This window comes from Carlito syrichta, unplaced genomic scaffold (assembly GCF_000164805.1).
Source record: "Carlito syrichta isolate Samal-C Ts95f unplaced genomic scaffold, Tarsius_syrichta-2.0.1 Scaffold315407, whole genome shotgun sequence".
In the NCBI taxonomy this organism is placed as follows: Eukaryota; Metazoa; Chordata; class Mammalia; order Primates; family Tarsiidae; genus Carlito; species Carlito syrichta.
The window spans coordinates 2,021,888-2,048,313 of record NW_007259503.1 but is presented as its reverse complement, the minus strand read 5'-3'; the positions used below and the strand labels follow the sequence as shown (position 1 = coordinate 2,048,313).

Here is a 26,426-nt window from a genome sequence, read left to right as displayed (position 1 = left end):
TCAAAACTAGACTGAACAAAAAAATGTGGTGCACATACATGATGGAATATTATGCAGCCATAAAGAAGAACAAAATTATGGATTTTGTAGCAACGTGGATTTAGAGTCTATCATACTCAGTGATTTATCACAGAAACAAAGAACTGAGTACCATATGTTCTCACTCATAAATGAACCCTGAACATTTACCATAATTCTATAAGAAAGGAATTGGCAGTAGCCAGAAATTGCTGGGGGAGGGAGTGCATGTAACATTAATTAGGGTACCTGATCTCAAACCAGGCAAAGTGGGGATCAAAGGTAGGTTCAAACTTTACCTGTACGATGACCACTTGCATACAAATTCTACAGAAGCTACTGCATGAATTGTATTCCACATCTTTAAAATAAAAATAAATTAAAAATAAAAACATAACAAAAGAATTTTCAATTCAATGTGATATTTCACCTCAGAACTATGGTAAAAAGAGGACTTAACCTCCGTCTTTAAATTTACAGTCTAATGTTTGCTCAACCATTTTACCCTTCTTCTTATGTTCATCAACCACTGATTATTCTCAGTAAATCATGAAGATATTGGCACATTATATCTACTATTTGGTGCTTGAGCTGGAATGGTGGGAACAACCCTTAGTCTATTAATCTGAGCAGAGCTCAGTCAACCGGGAGCCCTGCTAGGAGATGGTCAGATTTATAGTGTCATTGTTATTGTTATAATTTTCTTCATAGTTATGCCTATTATGATTGGAGGCTTTGGCAACTGATTCTTCTCACGATTGGAGCTCCTGATATGGCCTTTTCCTGAATAAACAATAAACACTTCTGACTCCTCCCCCCATCTTTTACTATTACTTGCCTCATCAATAGTCGAAGCTGGTGCAGGCATAAGATGAACAGTCTGTCCCCTAATAGCAGGAAACCTAGCTCATGCAGTAGCTTCTGTAGAACTCACAATTATCTTTCTTCACTTAGCAGGTTTTCATCAATTTTAGGGGCCATTGACTTTATTACTATAATTAGTAGCATAAAACCACCATCCATATGTCAATTTCAAACCCCTCTGTTTGGTGCATTCCTGCCATATTATTACTTCTGTTTTTACCTGTTCTAGCAGCTGGTATTACCATACTATTAATAGACCATAACCTTAGCACAGATTTCTTCTATCCTCTAAGAGTAGAGAAGGTGAGGACTACAGAAGGGTGACTTGGGAATACCAAGATACTATTTTCCAGTTTCCCATTTTTTGCCTGGAGTTAACCTTGTCTACTTCCATGACAATTAGAAGCTGTAAGGTGACTTTTTTTTCTTACACGTATTTGCCTTTATTCTATTTCCCTCTTCAAAGGACCAGTGTCTAATGTAATTCCTCTGAATTATGAAACTTATGAAATTTAATGTTTATATTAAATGTATGTTTATATCTAATGTTGATATGTTTTAATGTTTATATTTAAGTTTATATTAAATTTATGTTTATATTAGGCACAATATTTTCTGATTTACTAATCAAGATATTGATTGCATGGTACATAGTGTATTCTTTATGGATGTTTTAATTGAAGTAAATTGAACCTCCTCTGAAGGCCTAATGAAGTTTTACCTCCCATGAAAGAAATTACAATAAGTTGAAAGATCAGATGCTAAAGAGTTAAATCCTTACCACAGACAGGCGATAGTCTGAACAATGTGTGGACATTGCTGTAATTGTTATTTATTGTACCTGGAATTGAAGTCAGCAGTTCTTTGATGCTTTAATTTGATTCCACCTTCTTCAGGCTTGTTTGGTGATCATTGTGTAGCAAAGGGCAGCATAGTCTGGGCTGTAACATCTTTTATTTTGACTTTTGAGATTTGAGGTCTGGGCTCTGTAACATTTGATTGCCTCTCAGCACTCCCCTGCCATATTTTCTACAAGTGATGAAGGCCAGCACATGTCACTGATGAACTCTGTGGTCATTCTGAGTTATTTTATACTTGCTTGGATGCATCTTTAAGTTAGATTCAATGTAATTTAATTTCCACAAATGCATTCTGTTTTCTTGGTCGTAGAGTCACACAACTATATTTTAAGAAAGAGAACTGAGAGTTGTAAAATTATGTGCAGCTTGAAACAGAGTTTTATACCTAACTTTTATATGTAAAGGACAAATTACACAAATAAGACATTTCAAGCATGGATGTTTCATGTGAAAAGAATAAAGTCTGACTTTGAAAGTAGGCCCAAAGCCAGGCTCGGTGGCTCAGCCTGTCATCCCGTGCCTTTGGGAGGCCGAGGTGAGTGAATTGCCTGAGCCCGTGGGTTCGAGACCTGCCTGGGCAGGCGAGACCTCATCTCTACAATAAATCAAAAAATCAGCCAGGCGTGGTAGCGCGCGCCTGTAGTTCCAGCTACTTGGAAGACTGAGGCGGAAGGATCGCCGGAGCCCAGCAGGTCGAGGCTGCAGTGGCTAGGAGCGGCCACTGCACTCCAGTCTGGGTGACAGAGTGAGACTCCAACTCAAAAAAAAAAAAAAAAAAGAAAGAAAGTAGGCCCAAACTTCAGTAGGTTATGCTCATGTTAGAATAAGGGTAAGTATTGTAATGCCAATAAGAATTGTTTTGGACTTAGGCATGAGCCTATAAAAAAGTTTTATTTTTTGCCTGCCTTGGGCTAGGCATATGTAGAAAACAATTGGTGTAAAAAAAAACTAGTTCAATAAAGATGGAAGACAAGAATAGAAGAATGGAAATGGGTTGACTAGAAGATAAATAAAAAGGCATGGGAGAGCGTGTGCTCTGAGGTGAGCATTCCTGGGTCTCTGATCCTCCATTTGATGAACATTTTCCCATTAGGTTTTGAATAGGGACCTCATTTTTCTCCAGCTTCTCTCAGAGTTTAACGGTTCAGTTTATTCCAGTGCAACTCCTACACTGTCTTGTATTTAGAAAAGACAAAGTGATAATCTGTGTTTTTATATTCCCTTGACTGATAGGATTTCTATTCATTCTTATTTAATCTTGCTTTCCAGAAATTCATTTTCTGACCATAATTATCACTGTAACTCGGAGGTTACAGTTTTTAAAAAACATTTTTTATTCCAGGAGCAGCATTTGCTATGACAGCTCACATGCTTCTGTTTTTTTTAGTACACATTTTTCTATCTGAAATGTCTTCAGCAATTTAGTGAATTGTAGCTATCAACAGAATTATAAAGATAAAACGAGGAGGAATGTGCCTACTGATACTAATTATCTGTATTTCAAGGTTCAAATAAAATCACAGTTTAACAATGTCAGATCATTCCTAAAATGCATTTAGGGAGTTGGCCTACTCAGTGCATTGTACAGTTCATTTCCATTATACCTTTTATTTGTGTGTGTGTGTGTGGGGGGGGTGGTTAGGAAATATATTTACTTAACCATGTTTGTTTCATCCTGTTAAAAATTAATTCTGACTATATGCCAGGAAAGAGAGAGACAGAGAGAGAGGGACAGAGAGAGAGAGAACATGTACACATGCCACTTTTGGCACTTGTACCTTCAGAAGGTTTGTGTGTGTATATATATATTTAACAAAGCTAATAGTTTGTAGATTTTTTTGAGTAACTTGTACCTTAATTCTTGACCTTTGTAAACAAAGCAACTTACATTTTGTTTCTAATAACTTCTGCCAGCAAAAGAAAGTTCATGAAAGACTTTTAGATCAAAGCAACAACCTTACAATGAATATTCTAGAATAAAGTCTGCATAACTAAATTAAGTGTATCATTCTAAAATAGTGCTGTCTAACAAATATTGTGAGCTATATATATAATTTTTTTAAATAGTTAAAATTGATTGTAATAATCTATTTAACTCGATATATCCCAGATATTGTTATTCCAACAGGTCATCAGCTTAAAAATTGGTGCTGCTTTATTTAAAAAAATTATTTTAATTATTATTTTTCTTTCTTTCTTTCTTTTCTTTCTTTAAGGTTTTAAATAGTGCTTTAGTTTTTAGTTTAAATTTCAATTAATTAAAATAAGAAATTCAGTTCCTCAGTTTTACTAGCCACATTTCAAATACTCGGTAGCCACATGAGACTACTTAATGGCCACTGTATTAGTGCAGATGTAAAGCATTCTTTTTATAGATCGTATTAATGATTATGTATGATTTAAAATTATTAGAAAACAAGCCGGGCTCGGTGGCTCAGCCTGTAATCCCGCGCCTTTGGTTGGCTGAAGTGAGCGGATTGCCTGAGCCCGCGGGTTTGAGACCCGCCTGGGCAGCAAGACCTCATCTCTACAATAAATAAAAAAATCAGCTGGGCGTGGTAGTGCATGCCTGTAATTACGGCTACTTGGAAGGCTGAGGCGGAAGGATCGCCGGAGCCCAGCAGGTCGAGGCTGCGGTGGCCGGGTGCGGCCACTGCACTCCAGTCTGGGCAACAGAGTGAGACTCCAACTGGGAAAAAAAAAAAAAAATTATTAGAAAACTAAAATCAACTGTCAGATAGGAAGCTTTTATAAGGCTGTGACATTATATGTTAACCTTTTTTTGGAAAAATGAAGAAATTTATTTTTATTTTCTGTAAACTCTTTTCACAGTGAGAGACAAGTTGTTTCATTAAGATATGAAATACTAGTTAGCATTTGCTTTTAATTTTCACTCTGCTATAAGAAGAAAATTAATAATTTAAAAATATTAACAATTTGGGTAAGAAAAATTTTTATTTTCAGCACAACTTATAACCAATATATAATCAATATAATTACAATAAAATCTGTGTTTGCAAATGTGAAATTCAGGGCAGAATAGTCATTTTTATTATAAAAAATACATGAATTTCCATAACAGGAAAATTTAATTAAGCTATATTAGTCACTCCTAAGGTATGTATAAACACATCTAGCATGGATTTCTGAGTCAAAATGTTCCCTTTTTTCTGACTGCTTTTGAAACTTTGTATTAATTCCTTCATAAAAGTCAAAGAGTTCGTTTTGGAGAGTGTATGATTAAAAAGTTCAAGAAATAAAAGGATACCTGTGAAATTCTCTCTTGGGTTTTAGCTCATCACATCTTTCTTTTGCTTATTAACCAACATTAAGCCACATCTATGTGGGATTCAGTGTTTCAAAAAGGAGAGTTTTTCTTTTTCAGGTGGTTTTAATATTTAAAGAAAAGTTGTTGACTATCTTGATTTTACTAATATGTGGTTTAAACCACTTCATTCAAATTTATAAGTGAAAAAATAGTTAATTACAGTCTTAGGAACCTCATCTCAGTACATATTTTCTTAAGGATGACATTCAGTTTTAGGTTGAGCATGAAGCTGTGGAGAGTTCCTAATGGGATGAATTCATCTGGAGTCACTTCCTAGGATTCTAGTGGTCTCCAGAGTCTACTCTTGGGTCATGTTTAGGGATGCCCTGGGACTTAGGCATCCATAGAGCCTCTTAGAGCAAATTTGTACCCAAATCAAATGGCTCAGTGAAGGACAGTTTCAGAATAACAAACTGGACAAGGTTTATTATTCCTCTCATTCCTAATGTGTTTCTGGAGATTTCTTAGCTGTTCTGATGCTTGGCCCATAGATAGATGACTTCTCCTAGTCCCTTGGTACTACATGACAAACTAGTAAAAGGTAATTAATTTCTTCTGAGAATTATACTACCATGAAGCTGTTTTGTATACTTGACCATTTAACAAACGCATGTGGAATGATAAATTATATTGTGTTTCATGTTCAGGTGTACAATGTTAAGCACAGGTGAAGATTGTTTTTGTTTAAGCTTTTGAATATACAATAGGAATCTAATTTTTTTGAGCATCCCAGAATATCCATTATAGATATGCACAGTTGGCTGCAAATAAAATTATTTCTACTCATTGGTATACCATGTCCTCTATCATGGGGAGAGAGGCTTGCTAGAAGCCCAAACCACACTTGCATGCAATTTACTTATATAGCAAATCCTTACATGTACCCCACACCTCTAAAATAAAAAAAATGTTTCTATCAAACATATCAAAATTACTAACATGGCTAGTAGTTATCTCCCACTTTTCTAGTACACAAACACTCATTCAAGGGCATGTGTTAGTACAATATAATCTCCCCCACAATAACTCTTATACAAAAGAAAATTTGTTGATATGCCACTTAAGTGTAAAGCATATTAGAATACGTCTGAAGAGTGAGGAAGTACATTTGACTGGAAACAAAGAGAAAGTTTTAAAGAGAGGAAGGTATATTATCTCAACTTTGGGAAGAAAATAGTTCAATCTGACAAATATTTATTTAGTGATTACTTTAAACCAGCAAGATGCTATGAACTGAGGATTTAAGGACTCAGCAAAGTGCAGTTCCTGCCATCAAAGACTTTATAGACTAATGGGAGAATTCAGACATGCATTTATTGGTGAGGAGTGTTCAATGGTGAAGATGTAAGTAGAAATCGAAACATTATTTGAATGAAAGTACTTAAGGCATTAAGGTGTGAAGCAAGGGGAATATTCAGTGAACAAGTCTCATCTTAAAGAGAGACTTTTATGGAAGAGGAGTAACAGGAGATAGAAAACTAGAAAGATTTCATGTTTTTGCTGTTGTGAATAATGCTGCAATAAACGTACGTCTGCAGGTAGTACATATACACGATGGAATATTACAAAGCTATAAGGAAGGACAAAATTATGAACTTCACAGCAACTTGGATGGACTTAGAGGCTATAATACTGAGTGATCTATCACAGAACTAAACAACCGAGTATCACGTGTTCTCACTCATAAGTGGATCTTGAACAACTATCGTAAGAAAGGGATTGGCAGTAGTGGGAAACAACTAGGAAAGTCGGGGGTGGGATTGGCAGTAGTGGGAACTACCAGGGAAAGGGGGTGTACACCTCATCAACAAGGGAACCTGCATAATGAACATTTGTATACCTAACCCTGAATTGTACCCTACATATTTAAAATAAAAAAAAATTTTAAAAGAAAGTGATAAAGATAACTTGATCCAACAGAAGCAGCTAGTGAAAGATTTTTACGTAGGAATGTGATATGTACAACTTTACTGAGGGAAAAGCAAAGTTTAGTGGAAGGAAGAGCAGAAAATTAGACAGGAGGCTATACATGAAATAAAATTAATGATAAGAAGAGTGAATGGTAGGAAGTAAAGAGAAAGAGAAGGGACACATTCATGGGACATATCCAAGGGATCACTCAGGTTTTGAAACTATCTATGCAGATAATACCATTAACAAAAATAGGGAAGCCATGTTGGGAGAAAATATAATAAGGTTCAGTTTAGACACTAAATTGGAGAGGCCCTTAGAACATTTAGGAGGAGATGTCTAACAAGAAATTGAAAATGGAAAATTGGAACTTGAGAGATAAGTATGGTCTGTAGATACAGGTTTTTGAAAGCAGTGTTATTTGTTAAATTAAATGTCTTGAAATGCATGTAAGTGATAGAAGGTAGGAGATAAGTTTGGCAGAAAATAGAAGGGATTGTTAAATCTGTAAAATTTCTGGAAGCCTATGACTGATATATTTTCCAAAGTGAAAAATTTCCAGGATAGTACAGCTTCAGCCTTATACAATTAATAATATTTAATAGGTCTGTCTTAGTTTCAGAGGCAATTTTTAGCAGTTGACGCTGTGTTCCAACTTATTTAACAAAGAGTACCTAAAGGCTGTAAGCTTTGATTGGAATCCAATGCAAGAAAACATTCTCTAGCTCATCTCGACTACAGTGCAAACAATTCTAATACTTGATTCTTATGATGCTGTTTACATCTGTGTTGCACAAGGTATCTGTGTCAGAATCTGAGATCATTTGGAGCCTGAAAAAAGCCCCATTAAGAAAATAAAATAAAATTTCCAGAGTTTGATGATAAAGTCTTATTTCTTTCATGGAGTAACTTTTTTTTTTTTTTTTTTTTTGAGAAAAGCTCTTACTTGCTGGATTCTGGTAGATTCTGGTATCACAAAGCCCCCATGATCCCAAGTTGCCCTGCTTTTTATTTGATTGTTTATTCCAGACCAGGAGTTTCTTTATGACAAGATACTTTAGCAATATGCCTGAATCTTTTGACCTCATAGTTACCAACATTTACACTAAGAAAATAATCAGATTATCTGTCTCTCTATGGTTGACTAAATTATGGACTACAGACAGAATGTTATGCCATCATTAAAACCCGTGGTTTTGAATAACACTCTCATGGCAACTTGCAAATCTAAAATATGATTTATAAAGCTATACATATAGCATGTCTATCATTTCATATGCAAATTCCACATAATTATGAAGGAAATAAATGAGACAAGAATTCCTCTCAGGGAAGAGGAACCTGGGGAGCCTGTTCAAGTAGAAAATGAAACAGAGATTATGAGTTAGTAGGAAAAATGAAACAGTTAAGAGTGAAAAGAGTGGCAAACAGGATATATTTTATGGAAGATAGTCATGGAAGCTTCTCTGATAGGTAGCATTTGAGCAGAAATTTGAAGGAATCTGGGAGATAAGTCAGTATGTTTGTTTGTTGGTAGAAATGGTCCAGTAAAGAGTATGACAGAGTAGAGAGAGGGGAAAGCCGTAGGAGTCATGACTTTGATTAGTGCACAGGTGAGTAGTAGGCGGTGAGTACAGTTTCTTCACTGTTAAGGAAGGCATGTGGCTGCTTTTGTTGGTAGGTTAATAGGCATCATGGTGGAGGCTTATGAACTTTCTCTTCTGATTGCTTCTTTTTTCTCAGTGCAATAAGAAGTAAGGCCATCAAACAAGAGTGAGAAGAGATAAGGAAAGAAAGGATGTACGAGATAGTCTTGTAAGATAGTGGGAGAGTGAATTGACATTTAATTAAAAACTATGTAACAACCTCTATTACTTTGGGTGAATTTATAATTTATCCATAAGTACAGATGTTTTCAGTTCCATATCACCTTGTATCTTTTCCATTCCTTCCTGTTCAGAGTGATCAACTTAGTGGCAAGTTGACAGAAAATAAAGGTGGCAAAAACTTCCTCAGTTCTAAAACTTTGAAAGCATCTTGTTATAATTAAAATATTTCTTTCTTTCTTTTTTGCTGATGAAGTAATTGCAGTTTTCTCTGTGTTCAACAGGGTGGTGGTGATTGTCCAGAAATGAGTATTGGAGCTATAAAAATTGCCTTGGAAATTTCTCTTCCTGGTTCTTTCATCTATGTTTTCACTGATGCTCGGTCTAAGGATTACCGGCTCACCCATGAGGTGCTACAGCTTATCCAACAGAAACAGTCACAAGTGAGTAGGAATCACCCCTCAAACCTTTCCACCTGAATATAGCATGTAAAAGGCTGCCTATCCTCTTAGATTACTCCCATGTCTGGTAAAAAACAGTACTTATAACTCTCCATCCACACATATGTACTCCAATATGTGTGTGGCATTTAATTTTAACATATTAAACTTATATGTGATAATTATACATAGCATATGAATACCTTGTTTTTAAATAGGAAAATAAATAATTGATGATTAATTAAGGCATTTGATACCATCTTTTCCTTATAACTGACAAAATGTAGGTCTAACAAAAAGGCTTATATTTCAGTGTCACCTCCTATGTGGAATCTTGCCTTAGTCAGAGTTATTAATTTTATCAGCTATTGCTACATAGCAAACTGTTCTAATGGCTTAAAAGAATTGGCATTTATTTCTCACATGTTCACAGAGATTAGTTGATGTAGGCCAGACTTTCTCACTTGTGTGTCTGGGGAATAGTTTGGATTTGACTTATCTAAGCTTGGCTCTAGGGCAAATTGGCTTTGCCTCACAGATTTCTTAGCCTCTTTCCTAGACCAGTAGATTAGTTTAGGCATGTTCTTCTCATGAGCATGGCAGAAACACTCTATAGCAATTGGAAATACACAAGGGCTCTTGAGTCTAGGCTCAGAATCTATAAAATGTTCCTTTTGTGTCTCTTGCTATTGACAAGACAATTTACATAGCTGAACTTTGATTCAAAGATGACAAAATAAGCTCCACCTCTTTAATGAGAGGAATATCAAAATATTTTGACAAAATGTATAGATACGAGGAAGGGTAAGTAATTGAAGGCCGTCTTGTAATCTAGCACAGTCATGATCCCACTTCTAATTTCATAGATTTTAGATTTTACTTCTGAAATATAGAGAAATATGTTCTCTATTAAACTGAGTACAAAATCAAGAATTATTACATATATGAATGTATATATTTATATACACATATATGTATTAATATATGTGTATTCTACTTGCCTAGTAACATGTTAACACAATAGGTATTCAGTAAATACATTTTGATTTCTGGAAACCTTTTAAACTGCCTTCTTGTTTAAAAAAAATTATAGGTGGTATTTGTGCTCACTGGAGATTGTGATGACAGAAGCCATATTGGATACAAAGTCTATGAAGAAATTGCCTCTACAAGTTCTGGTCAAGTGTTCCACCTGGACAAAAAGCAAGTTAATGAGGTCAGTTTAATAAAGTGGGTCTACTTTATTATTAACTACCTTGCCAAAACAATTTTAACTGAAAGGTTTTACTCCTAAGCCTCTGGTCAGTAAAGGCACTAAAATTATGTGGAGAAATACAGATTTATCTAATACTAATTTCTAAATTATGTTATGCTTTAGCAACATTATTTAATTATAATATTTAATTATATATTTAAAACTCATGTCATTGGAATTAAAAAATTTTATGACTCTTGTTGTTTAGTAAGGTCAATTTGTGTTTGTAATGCATAACTTTTGTATAACTGGTTAAATGAGCCTCAACTAGTTGCTGAAGTAGAATATGAGAAAGTTAATTATTCAGTAAAATTATAATGGTGTTTGACCACTAAGATTAAAAGTCAAAAACTATAACTAAGCAACTATTTAGTTATCAAAAAATTTTTATGATGATAAAATTATAACATATTTTAAGAAAATATTATTATTCTAAAATAGTCATTGAGATAAGTCTTATTGTCATAATTACTTCTTTGTCCATTCTATTATTTTGACTTGTCTTCACTTATGATAATCATATTTTATTTGCCTGTTTATTTATTTGGCTCGTACTTAAGTTTCTAAAAATATGCCAGAACAAAGATAAGATTTTAAATGGGCATAATTCACATTTGATTGATGTGGTCAATATATCTATACAAGTTCTATTAATTTTGTGACAGACTCCTTTGTGTTTTGAATAAAATGGCTCAGTAGTTCTCTTGTAACAAAAGAGTTTTTATTTCATCATGGTGGAACTTGGTGGAACATGGTAGATGTTGCAAATTTCTATAGCAAACAATGCAACAAAAATATTTTAAATTAGCATATTGAGATATAGAAACCTGAAATGTTACTTTGATCTAAAAAAAGTTTTCTTGTAAGAAACATTTTTAGAGAGTGTTATGGCTTGATTTCATATCGTGTCCACTCTAGAGTCAGAAATGCCTGGACAGGGTCTGATGAGTACAGGGGGAACGCTTAGCAGTTAATTTGCATGCGTGTTTTAGTGAGAATTTGGAAGTCTGGGAGGAAATGAATTGGGAAGAGTGCAGGGCTCTCTGAGGAACTGAATTTCTTGTCCTACCCCATACACTGTGCTTGAACCTAATGAAAGAAAGGCTGCTGATAGCATAACCTGAAATTCTGAAAGACCTTAGGACACAGTATCACTTGCACAAAGTGGGACATAAGTGGGGAATCATCTTGTATACCACCCACTTAGGGTTTTGTGAGGTTTTGGGTTGGAAGTGGTAGTGGTGTTCAGTGAAGACCGATGGGACATTGGAACCAACAGAGTAAACCACGTTCAGTGGACATGGTAGTTCCCAGCAAAAGGTGCTGGAGAAGAAATGAGAAGATACATGGCTGGCACTCAGGGCTTATGAAAGAAAAGTTACTTGGATCTGTTGTGAGTAGTCAGATACAACTCAGAGATTCCCAAAACAAATTGGGGAAATTTTAAGGAGAATCATAGGACTTTATTAGTAGCTGGACCCTAGAGCCACAAAAAACATAAGTATGCCCTGTGAATGTTGACTCTATTATATCCATATATACAAAGAAAACTGAGTCACAACTGAAAATAATATTGTACCTTAAGTGGAGAAAATAAGTCCTAGAAAGGTACATACTTATGAAATAAATGGCATGATACATAATTCTTGTAGTTCTAATCATTTTTAATAATCCTGACAATTACCAAATAATTTATAAGAACAACAACTTAAAAAATTTGGTGTAAATTGCAGAAAATTTTGTAACTATATATATATTTATAAAACAGAAACTTAACTCACTGAAGTATGAATAGTGTTTCTCTCCTAGTCATCAATGATACTCCGATCTTTAAATTTAGCTTTGGCAGATAGCAGTAGGAAGAACCATTGCTAAAATTGTCTATTTTTATAAACTGTAGTTTGGTGCCAGCAGGGATGAGTCTTGATTTATCTGTCAGTCATAGCAATTCCAACTCCCTTGCCAACTAGTACAGGAGAGGATGTCTCATTTACTTTGGGCTGATGGGACTGAGTTGATATTAGGTAGGGATGTCTCGGAAAAGTTCTCTTCCTCTAGATATTGTCCTGCATAGATGTGAATCCCGATCTGTACTGACATCTTGATACACATTTGAGGATGAAACAAATACAAGGGAGAGGAGAGAGTTAAGAAAATTCAGTCTCTGCATTAAGTCAACACTCAAACTCATCCTATTGCTAAGCCTCTGGAGTTAGGGAAATGATCTTTTTGAGTTGAGATTCAGTTACCTAAGTATAATCAACCCTAAATAATAAAAATTCTGTATTTATATGTAACATGGTCTCTGTGAACCCAGATTTCTTGTTTATAAAATAGAGATAATAGAATTATTCTTTTCAGAAAGTTGTTGTAAGCTTAAAGAGGTAATGCCTCTAAAATGTTCCACACAATTGAGCACAAGGTAAGCACCTAATAAATGTTAACTAGTATTATTATAACCCTGGTAGTGTTGCTATTTTGCTTTTAAAGTGGGGAGATTGTAGTCATCATGTTTGTTAGAAATCAGATGGCTAGTTGTTTCTGGGAAATAAATCTGAATGAAAGAATTCAGGAAGAGGCTGGCCAGTTTTTAAAATTTTTTAATTTTTTTGTTGTGTATGACAAAAAAATATTGTAAAGGGCCTAGTGGAACTACATAAATCAATATGTTCATTAAAGAAAGCCACCAACGTAGAAGATTTTGTTAATAGGAGGCATTGTGACAGGGTTAAAAGTGGATTTGCAAAATTTCGGGTTTGTAATTTAATCACTTTTCTCCACTGTTACAAATTCTTTCATTTGTAAACATTACAAACTCTAGGGAAAATAGATGCTATAATGGTATTTACATCTGTAATAGACACAGAAGTGTAGGGAATCCACACATGTTTAACTGAAGAGAAAATTTGCATCTACTCTTTCTAAATGAAACTGTGGAGTGTTATATTTTACCCTGTTTACTTAGTTCATCAGTTTCCTAACATTGTGGGATATATTTTGTATCAACCACTTCCTTGAGCTAACTTGAAGTTTTTTTCTTTTTCAAACAATGATTAAGTAGAAGATGTAGGTATCTTTCTTTCTTTCTTTCTTTCTTTTTTTTTTTAACATAAAAGGGAAAGCAAAGCAGACATTTTTTGACCAAGTATCAGTGGTCTATAAATCACCGTATGGTATTGCATTTTGGAAGTACAAGTTAAAACACATCTCAAGGATGTACTTAATTCACCTTTGAATACAGAAAAGAAGCTAAACCATTGCAGTATTACTTCCTTATTTCTTTGTAAGCTGAGTGCTTATCAGTTGATCTAATTAAGGCTTTCTTTTGAATAAGAAAAAGTCCAAATTTCAGAATTTCTCACAGATGCTATATCCTATGCCTAAGAAGCTAACACAAAAGATCCATTGTTATTTAGATAATTCACTTGTCCTGGGCTTGCCCATCTTTTTTTCCTGTGTCTCCCAACTCATGTCCTCTAAAATCCCTCCCCTATCCCTTAAAAAAACACCTTCTGCCTTGATATCCCAGCCTGGTGTATTGGTTCCAATAAATCCAAACATTCCAACAAATAAAATGTCAATAGATGTTATTTACTACAGAGGCAGGTTATCAGTAATCACTCTAGCAGAAAACAGATGACTCATTCAACAGGGGAAAAAAAGAATTTAATGAATGACAATTTACCATGGTGTGGGCAGGGTTAAAAACAGCCAACAGGAGATGATGAAACACTAAGAGTACAGAAATAATGGGCTCACTTATATTTTCCTACGTCTGAAAGAGAAGAGGAGAGCACTCATATCAGCATACTGTGAAACCAAGGCTGATGACTCCTCAAGAAGTGTGGCCATAGATAGACAAGCTGAAGCCTTGTAAGGACAGAGCCAAGGGAGTAAGTTCCCAACCCCTTCCCATTCCCTAGTGCCTTCCATTTCCCAAAATCCAACTGGAAGCTAGAGTACTAAGAGATCCTGTTGAGGTAGTCCATCAAAGTCAGCATTTTAGGGTACAGAACTGGATGGAGAAGGGTAGAAAACTGATCTAGGACAAAAATGATATTCAGCACAAACAATATTGTGTAGAAGTTAAGACTCCAGACTCTGGAATTGTGGTTCATATCCCAGCCATGTGACTTAGACATTTTCTGTGTCTCAATGCCCTTATCTGTAAAATGGGGAAAATGATAGTACCTACTTGGTAGGGCTGTTGGGTTTGGAACATATCAGTAAATATTAACTATTATTTTTATTTTGTAAGGCATGCTAGTCAAAATATCCTAGCAACCATTTTTGGAATTTTTCCTAAAATGAAGAAATATGTAATGTTCATCTGTGATGAGATAATCAAAGGCAACGTGCTCTAATAGGGAACTCAGGGGCTTTAGATTTAGGGAGACCTGGGTTTGAATGACCTTTCTGCCTTTAGCTAATTGAACAAATGTATTAAACAACTTTGTATAACTTCTCCAAGGCTCTGTTCATCCTGTGACCCCAGGCATGTTAATTATCTCACAGCCTATTGTGAGGATGAAAGAAAATAAGTAATAAATAGAGTAAGCTGAATAGAGTTCCCAGAGAATGAAAGTCACCCAGCCTGGAGCTATGGTTTTGCTTTGGTTGTAGGTCCCAACTGTACCCTTATCTACAGAGGGCTCAGAAGGAGAGGAGTATTTTGGTAAGCCCTACATTTACAAATAAGTGCCTGAGAGAGAATGAACTTAGAACCACTAAAGAATTTTGTAAGGTTTTTGAACTTTTACAATTTTCCTGTATTTGTCACTTTTCTTTTTTTTTCTGATCATAGTTAGCAATCAAACTCTTACAAGTAAAGAATTTAACTGCTTATTTCAGGAATAATAATACAGGTAATCCTTATAGAGTGCTTAGTATATTACAGGCAGATGTTAAGTGCATTCCTTTAATCCTCTTGAGATAGACAGAAAAGCCCTGGGAAGAAAATAAATTTCCTTCTCCTGGAGTCAACTAGTTGCAGCTACTGAGAGGAGAGAAAGTAGTCAGAGTCTCTGGGTGTCCCTGCATAGAAGGGAGGTGATTTGGGTCTGAGGGGCATTGTGGAGCTGAGCTGCAGGCATGTTTATGGAGTTCTTCTGGAGGACGACAGAACCGATAATCCTCTCTTTTCTCTGTAATAGGAATTGAAACTCTAAGATAAAGAAAACATCTTTATTTTTCCCACTGAGGATTTTTCTAATAGGGAAGGGAGAGTTGAACTCATTAGCTATTTCAGGGGAAGTCACTAAAACCCAAGAAAAAGAAGTGACCATCTTGCAACTCATCCTTGAAAAATTCAACAACCTGGCAACTAAAAGTCTCATAGATTAGGGATTCCTGGATTTTTTTCTAACTTGCTAGTTTTTTCCATGGTTCAATACTGATATTAGAAAACCTGTACTAACACGTTGATGGAGAATTAATTTGGCACAGCCTCTTCTTACTAGTTTGGCTACTGGGCCCTTATGACTAGAATTCGGACCGAAAGCTTTCTGTGTATGGTCTTCATAATGAGACTCTGAAACCCGGGGTTTTGAACAATTAGTCCTCTAAAACAAGGTATCTGCCATTTAGTTTTCCTCTATTCCACATTTCACTTCAGAAATCATTTCAAAAACATAACCTTACTGCTGACTTTGAAAATAAGTAGAAACGGGTGTTTCCTCTGAAATTTGAAAATGTATCAGGGACAACTATAACATTCTAGAAAGCTACAGGAAATGTGTGAAAACAATGTGTAAATGTTTCCACTTATCCCTGTTTCGAATTCACCTAATTAAATGTCAGAATGGAGTGGAGAGTTCAGAGCTCATTCTTTAAAATAAATGGGTGTTTCCATATACACAAACACACCAAGAAAGGAATGTGTACCTGAACCTTGGTTTCAGTGGAATGCTTTCTTTCTCTTTTTTTTTTTTGTGCTAAGATTGACATGTTATCCCTGTGAGTATGTGCTAGGAATGCTAATGTTGGAATCACATAGTTGCCTTTTCACTCTCAGGCACCTGGGAATGTTTTACAGGTCGCTAATACGGTAAAATGAAACCATGTGTACCTTATGTTTCCATTTGTTCAGATAAAACAAAAAATGAAGTCCTTAATTTATTGCTTAAAAAGTTGTCTACTGCCTGTAGGCTTCTGAACACGTGGACAGTTGTTCATAAGAACGTTTAAAGAGTACATAGTACATAATATTCTTCACTAATGGCGGGGGAATGTGGGGCTGGAAATGACTGTTCTCAACAGAATCTCATTTAGAGAAAACACACCAAAAGAGAAGCAGAGCTCTCCTTCAGGTTGAGACAGCAGGGGATGGGAGCTGAAGAGGATAGAAAGTGGGTTATACATGGCTGAAAAGGATAAGTCCTGCAAAATGAGACTGTCTATCTTTTGTTTCATACTTTTGTGTATTGATTCTGGAAACTGTTTGCAGCACTAGTTACAAACAGCAGCAATTCATTTTGTAATGTGCCGTGGGATTGTATTTACGCAACATGACCCACTGCTTATGAAATGTAACTTTTGACATGAAAGTGTTCTTTCACAATTCTTCGTAAGGCAATCATGATATCTGATCCCTGGTATAAAATTCAGAAAACAGAAATCACTAAAGTTTCTTCCTAAAATACCAAAAAAGCAGAGAAAAGACCTGTCTCTAAGGAGAAAGAGCCTTATATTAATCCCCAAAGGAGTATTTCTTAGAAAAGAAATTAAAGAAATGTTAAGAGTAAACACTGGCAAATAAATTGCATGCTTTTAATAGGACCAAAACAAATAGAAAAATAAATAAACCTGTTTATTTAGCTGTCTCTATTTTGATTAGAAGCTAAAATAAATACAAAGTTTAACTATGAGATGTCAGAGTTAACCAAATCAATCAGTTACTTACATAGCTAATTCTGGGTTTGTAAAGAGTCTTAACTATCAAAAAAGCTATTGTCTCAACCTCAAAGTCTTTAAAAAATTTATTCAAAATTCATACTGACTTAAAAGAGATTACCAAAAAACCCCCAAAAAACAAAGAAAGAAAGAAAGAGATTACTTATTCTCCCTATTTGGTCTTCATTTTTACTGGAATTGTGGTAGAACTTAAAGATTTGAAGTGAGAGAAAAATGCCCCAAATTCTTGATGTTTAAAACTGAAGCACTAGCTAGCTACTGAAATTGCTGTCCATGATCCCTTGAAGAGTTATCCTATTGGAAACTGCAAAGGAACACAAGGAGACATGAAGAAAACCAGCAATATTGAGACAAATAAAATTCTATTTAGCCATTATCACACAGCCTCAACAAATGGAATATTTCCTTTTATATTTTATATATTTAATTTAAAAGATTCCTTTTAAAGCCTTTTTGTTTGGAGAAAGCACGTCTATGATCTAATAATAAGTCACCTCTCTTTTTATATATGCATATATATGTATAACAGAGTATATGATCTTAAAGGAAATGATACCAAATAAAATAACTTTCATTTAAGAGGTTACACACCTGATGTTTCAAAAAATATATTGTATTTGTATTTTATGAAGATTTCAAGTCATTATGAAAACAATTATGTTTCAATCCTTTAATACAGGATTTACAAAGACATATATAGCAATAATTTATTTTTGAAATCATACAATGAAATCATGTGTCCAAAGTGTTTTGAAAAAGACCTAAATTTGAATTCTGGGAAGAAAAATTTTGGGATCATAGCCTCTTCTTTACTAAAAGGCTTCTGAACATCCAGGCCAATTAATCTATCCCATTAAGAAATTTGTAAACCCAGGATATCTTTTTATTTATTTATTTATTTTAGTTGGAATCTCACTCTGTTGCCTAGGCTGGAGTACAGTGGCAAGCTCATGGCCACCACACCTTGATCCACTGGGCTCAGGTGATCCTTCCATCTCAGCCTTCCAAGTAGCTGGAACTACAGGCATGCCACGATGCCCGGCTAATTCTTTGATTTATTGTAGAGATGATGTCTCGCCAATTGGCCCAGGCTGGTCTCGAACTCCTGAGCTCAGGCAGTTCTCTTGCCTCTGCCTCCCAAAATGCTAGGAATATTGGTGGAATTCACCACACCTGGCTATACCCACCAAATCAAAGGGCAGAAAGGGGACAACTAAAAAAAGTCTGGTTACTCCATCTTTTATGCATTAGAAAAAATGCCTACTGCCCTTACATTTATGTAACTGTGTGGAAAACATGCTAATATTTTTCTTTTAATAGTGATAATTGAATAACTAGGCATAGAAGATCTTATATAACTTTCTAATTTTCTTTTTTAAATTACCCACCCAGGAACTCCATTTATATAATTACTATTAATCTGAAAGAAAAAGTTATAACTTTTGTGCTAAACACAGTAGATACATATTATTTTATGATAGATGGAAAAGCCTTGATTTGTGTCTCTGGCAGAAATAATTACATTAATTAGAAGTAGTTTAAAACCTTTAAAAACATGTGAATATATTTTTTTAAAAAGCAGCTTGAAAGATTTTAAATATAAAGCATGAAGAAAACTCAAACTCTTAGTTTTAATATTTCTGTATAATATGAACCAACAGACAACTTTAAAATGTCAGCTTATCTAATAAAACCATAAGCAATTCCATGAAGATATTAAGTTGCAAATGCCATGAAAATACCAAACATATACCATGCTTTATCATTGTTTGTGCTTGGTTCGACATCAATAAAAATATTCATCAAGGACCATCTAATTTTTGCTTCTTATTCTGCAATAGCAAAGAGGAAATTAAAGAGTTAAGAGTCAAAGGAAGGGAAGTTTTATTTGAGAAATGTCCTTGTGACCTAGAATAAATAAATGGAAACAGACTCCATGCTTCATATATTTTCCAGGTTTCCTTATACATTCCTAGAGTGAATTGACTGTAATAGGGTTATAAAAGCAAAATCTTTTGAGAGATGGTATGAGCTACTTTTGAGAGAGCTAGCTCCTTTGCAACATTTTGGTCATGATTTGGCTTTGTGACAAAAATTACAAATGACTTTCTCTTTCTTGTTAAAGGCCCCAGAAGAAAAATGCACTTTAATGTCATATGCCATATAATTTAAACAGCTTTGGTGTGAGTGAGTATATTGATAAAAAGGAAAAAAAAGACTTTCAAAAATCTTAGTTATTTATATATATTTTTTCGAGTAGGAGTCTCACTCTGTAGCACAGAGTGAAGCGCAGTGGCATGCTCCCGGCCACCACAGCCTCAACCTGTTGAGCTCCGGCGATCCTCCCGCCTCAGCCTTCCAAGTAGCCGGAACTACTGGCATGCACTACCATGCTTGGCTAGTTTTTTTTTTTTTTTTTTTGAGTTGGAGTCTCACTCAGTCGCCCAGACTGGAGTGCAGTCGCAGCCTCGCCTGCTGGGCTCCGGCGATCCTTCCGCCTCAGCCTTCCAGAGTAGCTGGAACTACAGGCATGCGCTACCACTCCTGGCTAATTTTTTTTAATTGTAGAGCTGAGGTTTTGCTGCCCAGGTGGGTCTCGAACCCGTGGGCTCAGGCAATCCACTCACCTCAGCCTCCCAAAGGCGCGGGATTACAGGCTGAGCCACCTAGCCCGGCCTGGTTTTTGATTTATTGTAGAGACGAGGTCTTGCCAAGTTGCCCGAGCGGGTCTCGAACCCTCGGACTCAGGCAGTCCACTCGCCTTGGCCTCCCAAAGTGCTGGGATTACAGGCTGAGCCACCGAGCCTGGTTATACTTTTAAATAGATACAAATTATTTACTTTAACATCTAATTACTAGGTTATTTTATTAATTAGCTCATTTTTTATGAACTTAGAAAAAGACACACAGTATGATTAAATAATTTAAAACTTGAATATCAATATATTCTGTAAAAAGGAAGTAAGTCTTTAGGAAGCAGTGAATACATTTGAAAATTTGGCTTTTATGTATTCAAATAATATTTATTAAATTAACAAATTAACTCAGAAGTATAATCATGAATAAGATAAATTTAAATAATAAATTAATAAAAACAAATTAAAATTATTTCAAACAGTGCTTATTATTAAATTATATGTCTGGTTCGATGACAGTTTAAAAAATATCTTCACTCATTTATATATATATGTATGTATATTTCTAGGAAAAATGGAAATATCATACCCAAATATGTTACTAATAGCAATCACTGGCTAGTACAATTATAGATAATTTTAATTTTTTCTTCACTTAATGTTTAAAATAATAAGTAGGAATATTTTTAAATAAAGAAAAGTGATGAAGGCATTTCCACTAAAAAAGAAAAATCCAAACCCAAGTTTATAAGCAGAACTCTATGCTGTGAGCTATGGGAGAGAAAGGACAAATGATACATAGATATGGCGTCTCCAGATGCTAGATTTTGGAATCTGTGAGGAGAGAGATCAAATCTTTTCTGTCCATAATCAAAGTCATGAACCAAATTCTACATTCTGTTTTGCTTTTTCCTTAAGCATAGGTCTTCTCTTCTTCACCAAACTTCTTGAGTGGTAATTACTTCCTTTGGCCTCATAACTGGGATCATATCTTTGACTCTCTCTACCCAATAAGAACTGTTTTCTTCATGTATTCCAATAACTATTGCATCAGTCCTCCTTTCTCTATGTGAGGTGCGATGCTGTTGACCATTTCACTTTCTCAAAACCCTCTTGCTCTGAGCATCTATGATGTGATGTTCTCCTTCAGTAGATCTCCATTCCTTCCTTACCTCCTTTATTGGTGTCTCTTCCTTTTCTTATCCTAAGTGTTTGTGTTTTCCAACCTTGGCTAGCCTCTGTATATACTCTTTGGCTGGATATTATAATTAAGTATTTTTTTCTTTTCTGGGCATAGTCCCTTCTTCGAGTCATTTAGGTCTCTACTTAAATGTCTCTTTTTCTTGATAGCATTATCTAAAAAAAATTGTTCTATCTTCCGTTATTCTATTTCCTTTTTGTGGCATTTATCTCTACATAATATTATATTACACGTACCCTGCTTATGCCTGAAACAGTTCGACACTTGGCATATTCTCCATTCATGGTTATTAAGTCAGTGTTTTGAATGAATGAATGGATCTCACTGCTTTCCCTTTTACTCAGGGCAGATGATATTCAGATCTCCAGCCCTGGTTGCCTCCCCAGATCTGCTGTATTCAGTCTGCTCTTTGGTCATCTTAACCTGACTGTGCTGCTGACATCTCTGAGTTAGAAACTCCCCATTGGATTTGTTCTTCTCTAGTGCTCCTCTTTGCACTTGATGTTATCACCTTTCTTGCAGTCATCTGGGCTCAGATGGCTTGAGTCATCCTTGACATTGTCCCTTGGTTTACTGTTCGCTAGTGGGTAAAATGCTTTCTATTCTATTTTCATAATAGCCTTCTCCAGTTTGGCCCATCCTTTCCTCGCCTGGTGTCTTGTTTAGTCTGTGGCCATCTGGCCTTTTGACTTGTCTCTCCACCATTCTCCTTTGTTTATATCTTCATTTTTTGTTTCATTTACTCATTTATGTATTCAACAAAGTTGTCAAGACCTATCTACTACAGGTTAGGATTTAAAGATTTAATATCGAGCAAAAATAGGTGTAGTACATGTTTTTCTGGAGCTCAAAGTGTTGTAGAGGGAGCAACTGAGTAAGAAAGCTGGAAGATTTGAAGGTTGTGGTGAGAAAGTGAGATATCTGAGGCGCCAGTTGATGGCAAGTTTATCTGTTGGCCTGGGGAGTGGGTGGGTGGCATGGAGCAGTGATGAGGGTTACAGGAGGTGAGGAGGTCACTGATAGGTCAATAAGGTGTGTGGGTCATCCATGTGAATGTGGAAGTCACTGTAGTGACAGCAAGACTTGATATGAAGAGCAAAACAGTGAGTCGATTGACAAAATCATTCATAAATAAGGAACTATAGCAATGCAGCATTAAAGATGGATGATAAAAGCCTCAAAGGAGCTGGACTTCATTCAGGGCAGGGTAGGCAACAGTGAGAAATGAAAAGACTGCTCCAGGTTCAATCACTAAGATATATGGGGTGCAGGATAATGAACAACCCTCACCGAAGAGTTGTTGGAGAAGAGACTAGCCTGGGCAAGAGACACATTTCCCCTGAGGTTAGGAAGTATCTTGAATTTTCAGTGAAGATTGGGCTCCAACAATAGAATGGAGTTTTTGGAAGTCACTGTGAAGAAATTTGGTCCTGAAGGATCAGTAGAAACTTAGGTTAATGGAAAGAAAGCATAGAACAGAATGGGGATAGAAATACAAAAAAAGAGATGGATCATCCTAGAGGATGACCAAGTCTAATGTAGATGTGCACCATAGTAGGTCCAGATATAATGCACTTCTTTTAGCCTCTCTGGTGTATTAAGCCTTCTTCTCTAAGATTTTGGATAGGTTCTTTCTACTCTTAGAAAACTCTTCAGCCTCTGCAGCAGTTGCCAATCATTCATCCCAGTTTACCTGGATAATACCCACTCATCCTCCAATCTCATGTTAGAGGTAATTTCCTTCAGTGATCCTCCCTTATATCCCAAATTTGATCTAGGCCCCTGTCCTTATTTATTCATATCACCATGTTGTATAATATAACAATGTATCTGCTATAGCAGGCTGTATACTTACAAGAGCAAAAACTATTATTTATTTATTTGAGTTGGTGTCTCACTCTGTCACTCAGACTGGAGTGCAGTGGCACACTCACAGCCACCGCAGCCTCGACCTGCTGGGCTCAGGCAGTTCTTCTGCTTCAGGCTTCATAGTCGCTGGAACTACAGGTGTGCGTCGCTAGTCACTATGCCTGGCTAATTTTTTTTTTAAGTTGGAGTCTCACTCTGTTGCTCGGGCTGGAGCGCAGTGGCACATTCATGGCCACCCTAGTGTTGACCTGCTGGGCTCCGGTGATCCTTCTGCCTCAGCTTTCCAAGTAACTGGAACTACAGGTGCACCCTACCACACCTAGCTAATTTTTGATTTATTGTAGAGACGAGGTCTTGCCAAGTTGCCCAGGCTGGTCTTGAACCTCTGGGCTCAGGCAATCCTCTTGCCTCCACCTTCCAAAGTGCTGGGATTTTACAGACATGAGCCACTGCGCTGGCCTTATTTATTTACTTTGAGTCTATGTCTTACTCTGTTGCCCAGGCTGGAATGCAGTGACAGGATCATGGCTCACCACAGTCTCAACCTTCTGGACTCAGGTGATCCTTCTGCCTCAGCCTTCCCAGAAGCTGGTACTGCAGGTGTGTGCCACCATGCTTAGCTAACTTTTTTATTTCTTGTAGAGACAAAAAAATTCTCTGTTGCCCAGGCTGGTTGTGAACTCTTAGGCTCAAGCAATCCTCTTGCTTCAGCCTCCCAAAGTGTTGGGATTGCAGGCATGAACCACCATACCCAGCTTTTCTGTCTTTAATTTTTCTATTTCTGTTGCCTAGCAGAGGGCCAGGCTATAGTAGATTAGTAGGTATGTAATATTTGTTGAATGAATGATTGATAGAATAAAATAGAGAATTGAAGTTGAGATGTGGACTAGGAGAAACAAATACCTTAGGTCTACTACTATTTGTTAGTTATATTAACTATATACATTGAGGAAAAAAGGAACCATCTTGCTGAAAGTTTTATTGTGTGTGGGGAGGCTTTGTATCCAAATATAGTGATGTCCAATATAAGCTGAGATGCTGATTCTAGGTCAGAGCATGACAGAGTCTTGGGATCTACCATCATTTCTTTCTGCCATGGATCTGGGACTTTAAAAAATAGAATCCTAGACACTCTTCTGGACCGTTTCGTGATTCCTTTGAAGCTGCCTATCCATCTGATGACATTGTCTTCTTTGTATATATATATTCAGTTGTTAAGACTCTATCATTGAATATAGTTTTATCCTTGCTTTGGTATTCTTTATTTTTCTCTTTTTCTTAAATTTTGAGTCAGAGTCTCACTCTGTAGCCCAGGCTGCTCATGGCCACCGCAACCTCGACCTGCTGGGCTCAGATGATCTTTCTGTCTCAGCTTTCCAAGTAGCTGGAACTATAGGCATGTGCCTGTAGTTTTTTTTGATTTATTGTAGAGATGAGGTCTTGCCAAATTGCCCAGGCTGGGCTCGAACCCGTGAGCTCAGGCAATCCTCTTACCTCAGCCTCTCAGAGTGCTAGGATTACAAGCGTGAACCACTGCATCCAGCCTGAATTTTTAAAATTTTTCTTTTGGATTCGGAGTCTCTCTCAGCCCAGGCTGGAGTGCAGTGACATGCTTACGGCCACCGTATCCTCCACCTGCTGGGCTCAAGCGATCCTTCTGCCTCAGGCGTCTAAGTAACTGTAACTACAGGTATGCACCATGACGCTTGGCAAATTTTTTGATTTATTGTAGAGGTGAGATCTTGCCAAGTTACCCAGGCTGGTCTTGAACCATGGACTCAGGAAATCCTCTCACCTTGGCCTCCCAAAGTGCTGGGATTATAGGTGTGAGCCACTGCACCCAACCTCTTTATTTTTCTTATAGGATAACCAAACTAAAAGTTGTAGGAGATATATCACAGAGCTATTAGGTTTACTAATGTATAGGGAGCAATGGTTATATGACAAGAAATAATTTTTTGATGGTAATATCTACGTTAACATAGTCTTTCAGAGTAGATAAAGTCAGTGGGTCAACTAGCAATATCTAACACTTTACTCTTTTCTATATGAAATAATACTGTTGCATAGCATGGTTAAGTGAGGAAAAGTATAAATGGAAAAAGATTAGACAAAAGGATCCATTTAATTTGCTTATATGTTTAATGTACTTTCTTATATTCTCCAGGAAATAAATAATGTATCTTAAATGTCCAATATTTTGTAGTAGGAATAATGTCAAAATAATAGACATCCTGATCCCAGCATCTTGGAGTTTTGTTTTGTTTCTACAGTGTCCTCCATTTTTATTAGAAATGTGAAATAAGACATAGTGCTGAATATATGAATTTAGACAAAATCATTTATGAATTCAATCTGCAATATTAAGCAGAGTAAAGTTTATTTTCAAGTGAGTTTTCCAAAGTAAACTCAATAGAAATAGGCAGTTTTTATAAAATAAAAACCAATTTGTACTAATGCCCCAAACTTGCCCTGAACATTTTTGCAGCTTCAAAAATATTTAGTTAAGTCTTTTAGTATTTTCTCATTTCATTGCTCCTTATACTTCCTCTTTTAGATGGGACCTGGGAGTTGAAGTTCAGAATTTCAGAAGAGAATGTGTTCTTTTAGAAATTTCTGTTCTAAACAGATGTAGAAAAGGCTAACACCCAAATGAAAGATCATTTATTTCACATTTGAAGATTTGTCAGACCCAATAAATTTTTTTGAGAAGTTTACATTTATCTTTGTCTTAAAAGATTAGTATATAAGTGTTATTTTAAAGGGCACATAAACTTCTTGGCTAGCTGCATTGACCATAATAGACTTTCCAGATGTACATTGATTTATGTAGTTGTGAAATGAAGCAGTGCTAATGAAACAATAATGGATCATTCACAGCTTATAACTGCCTACCTGATAAATTAATAAAAAATTAATTTGTTGTCCTTGTGCCAATATCAAAGAAATGAATCATTTGTTTTTAAAGTTATAATGTCATTCTTTGATTATGCAGCTAAGTGGTTTTAAACTGCTTTGGTCTTGGGGTCTTTGGTCTTGGGGACTCTGAAGCTGGGCTCTATTCCAACTTCCACTGGAACAGTTCTGCTTTTACCTATTTTCTGGGTTTATTTCTGTGTAAAATTTGATTCTACAAATGTCCTTTTCTTTAAAAAAAAATTTACAAAACATTGCTGTGGGTTAATTGTCACGGAAAAATGAAAATCTTTGAAATTTACTCATAAAACCACATGTCTCGAAGTCACCATTTTCCCACTTTGGAAATTAAAATATATAAAAAAAGATAGAAATAACATTTAGCTTTTG

At 35.9% G+C, this 26,426-nt stretch overlaps 1 protein-coding gene across 1 annotated transcript in view; it reads left to right on the top strand.

Annotated features, from left to right (window-relative positions):
- HMCN1 (hemicentin 1) overlaps positions 1 to 26,426 on the top strand; it is a 467,592-nt gene that overhangs the window by 117,779 nt on the left and 323,387 nt on the right. Inside the window, exons 3-4 of the mRNA XM_008072785.1 lie at positions 9,092 to 9,250; positions 10,341 to 10,463. Coding sequence (XP_008070976.1) covers positions 9,092 to 9,250; positions 10,341 to 10,463 — 282 coding nt within the window. The remainder of the gene's footprint in view (positions 1 to 9,091; positions 9,251 to 10,340; positions 10,464 to 26,426) is intronic.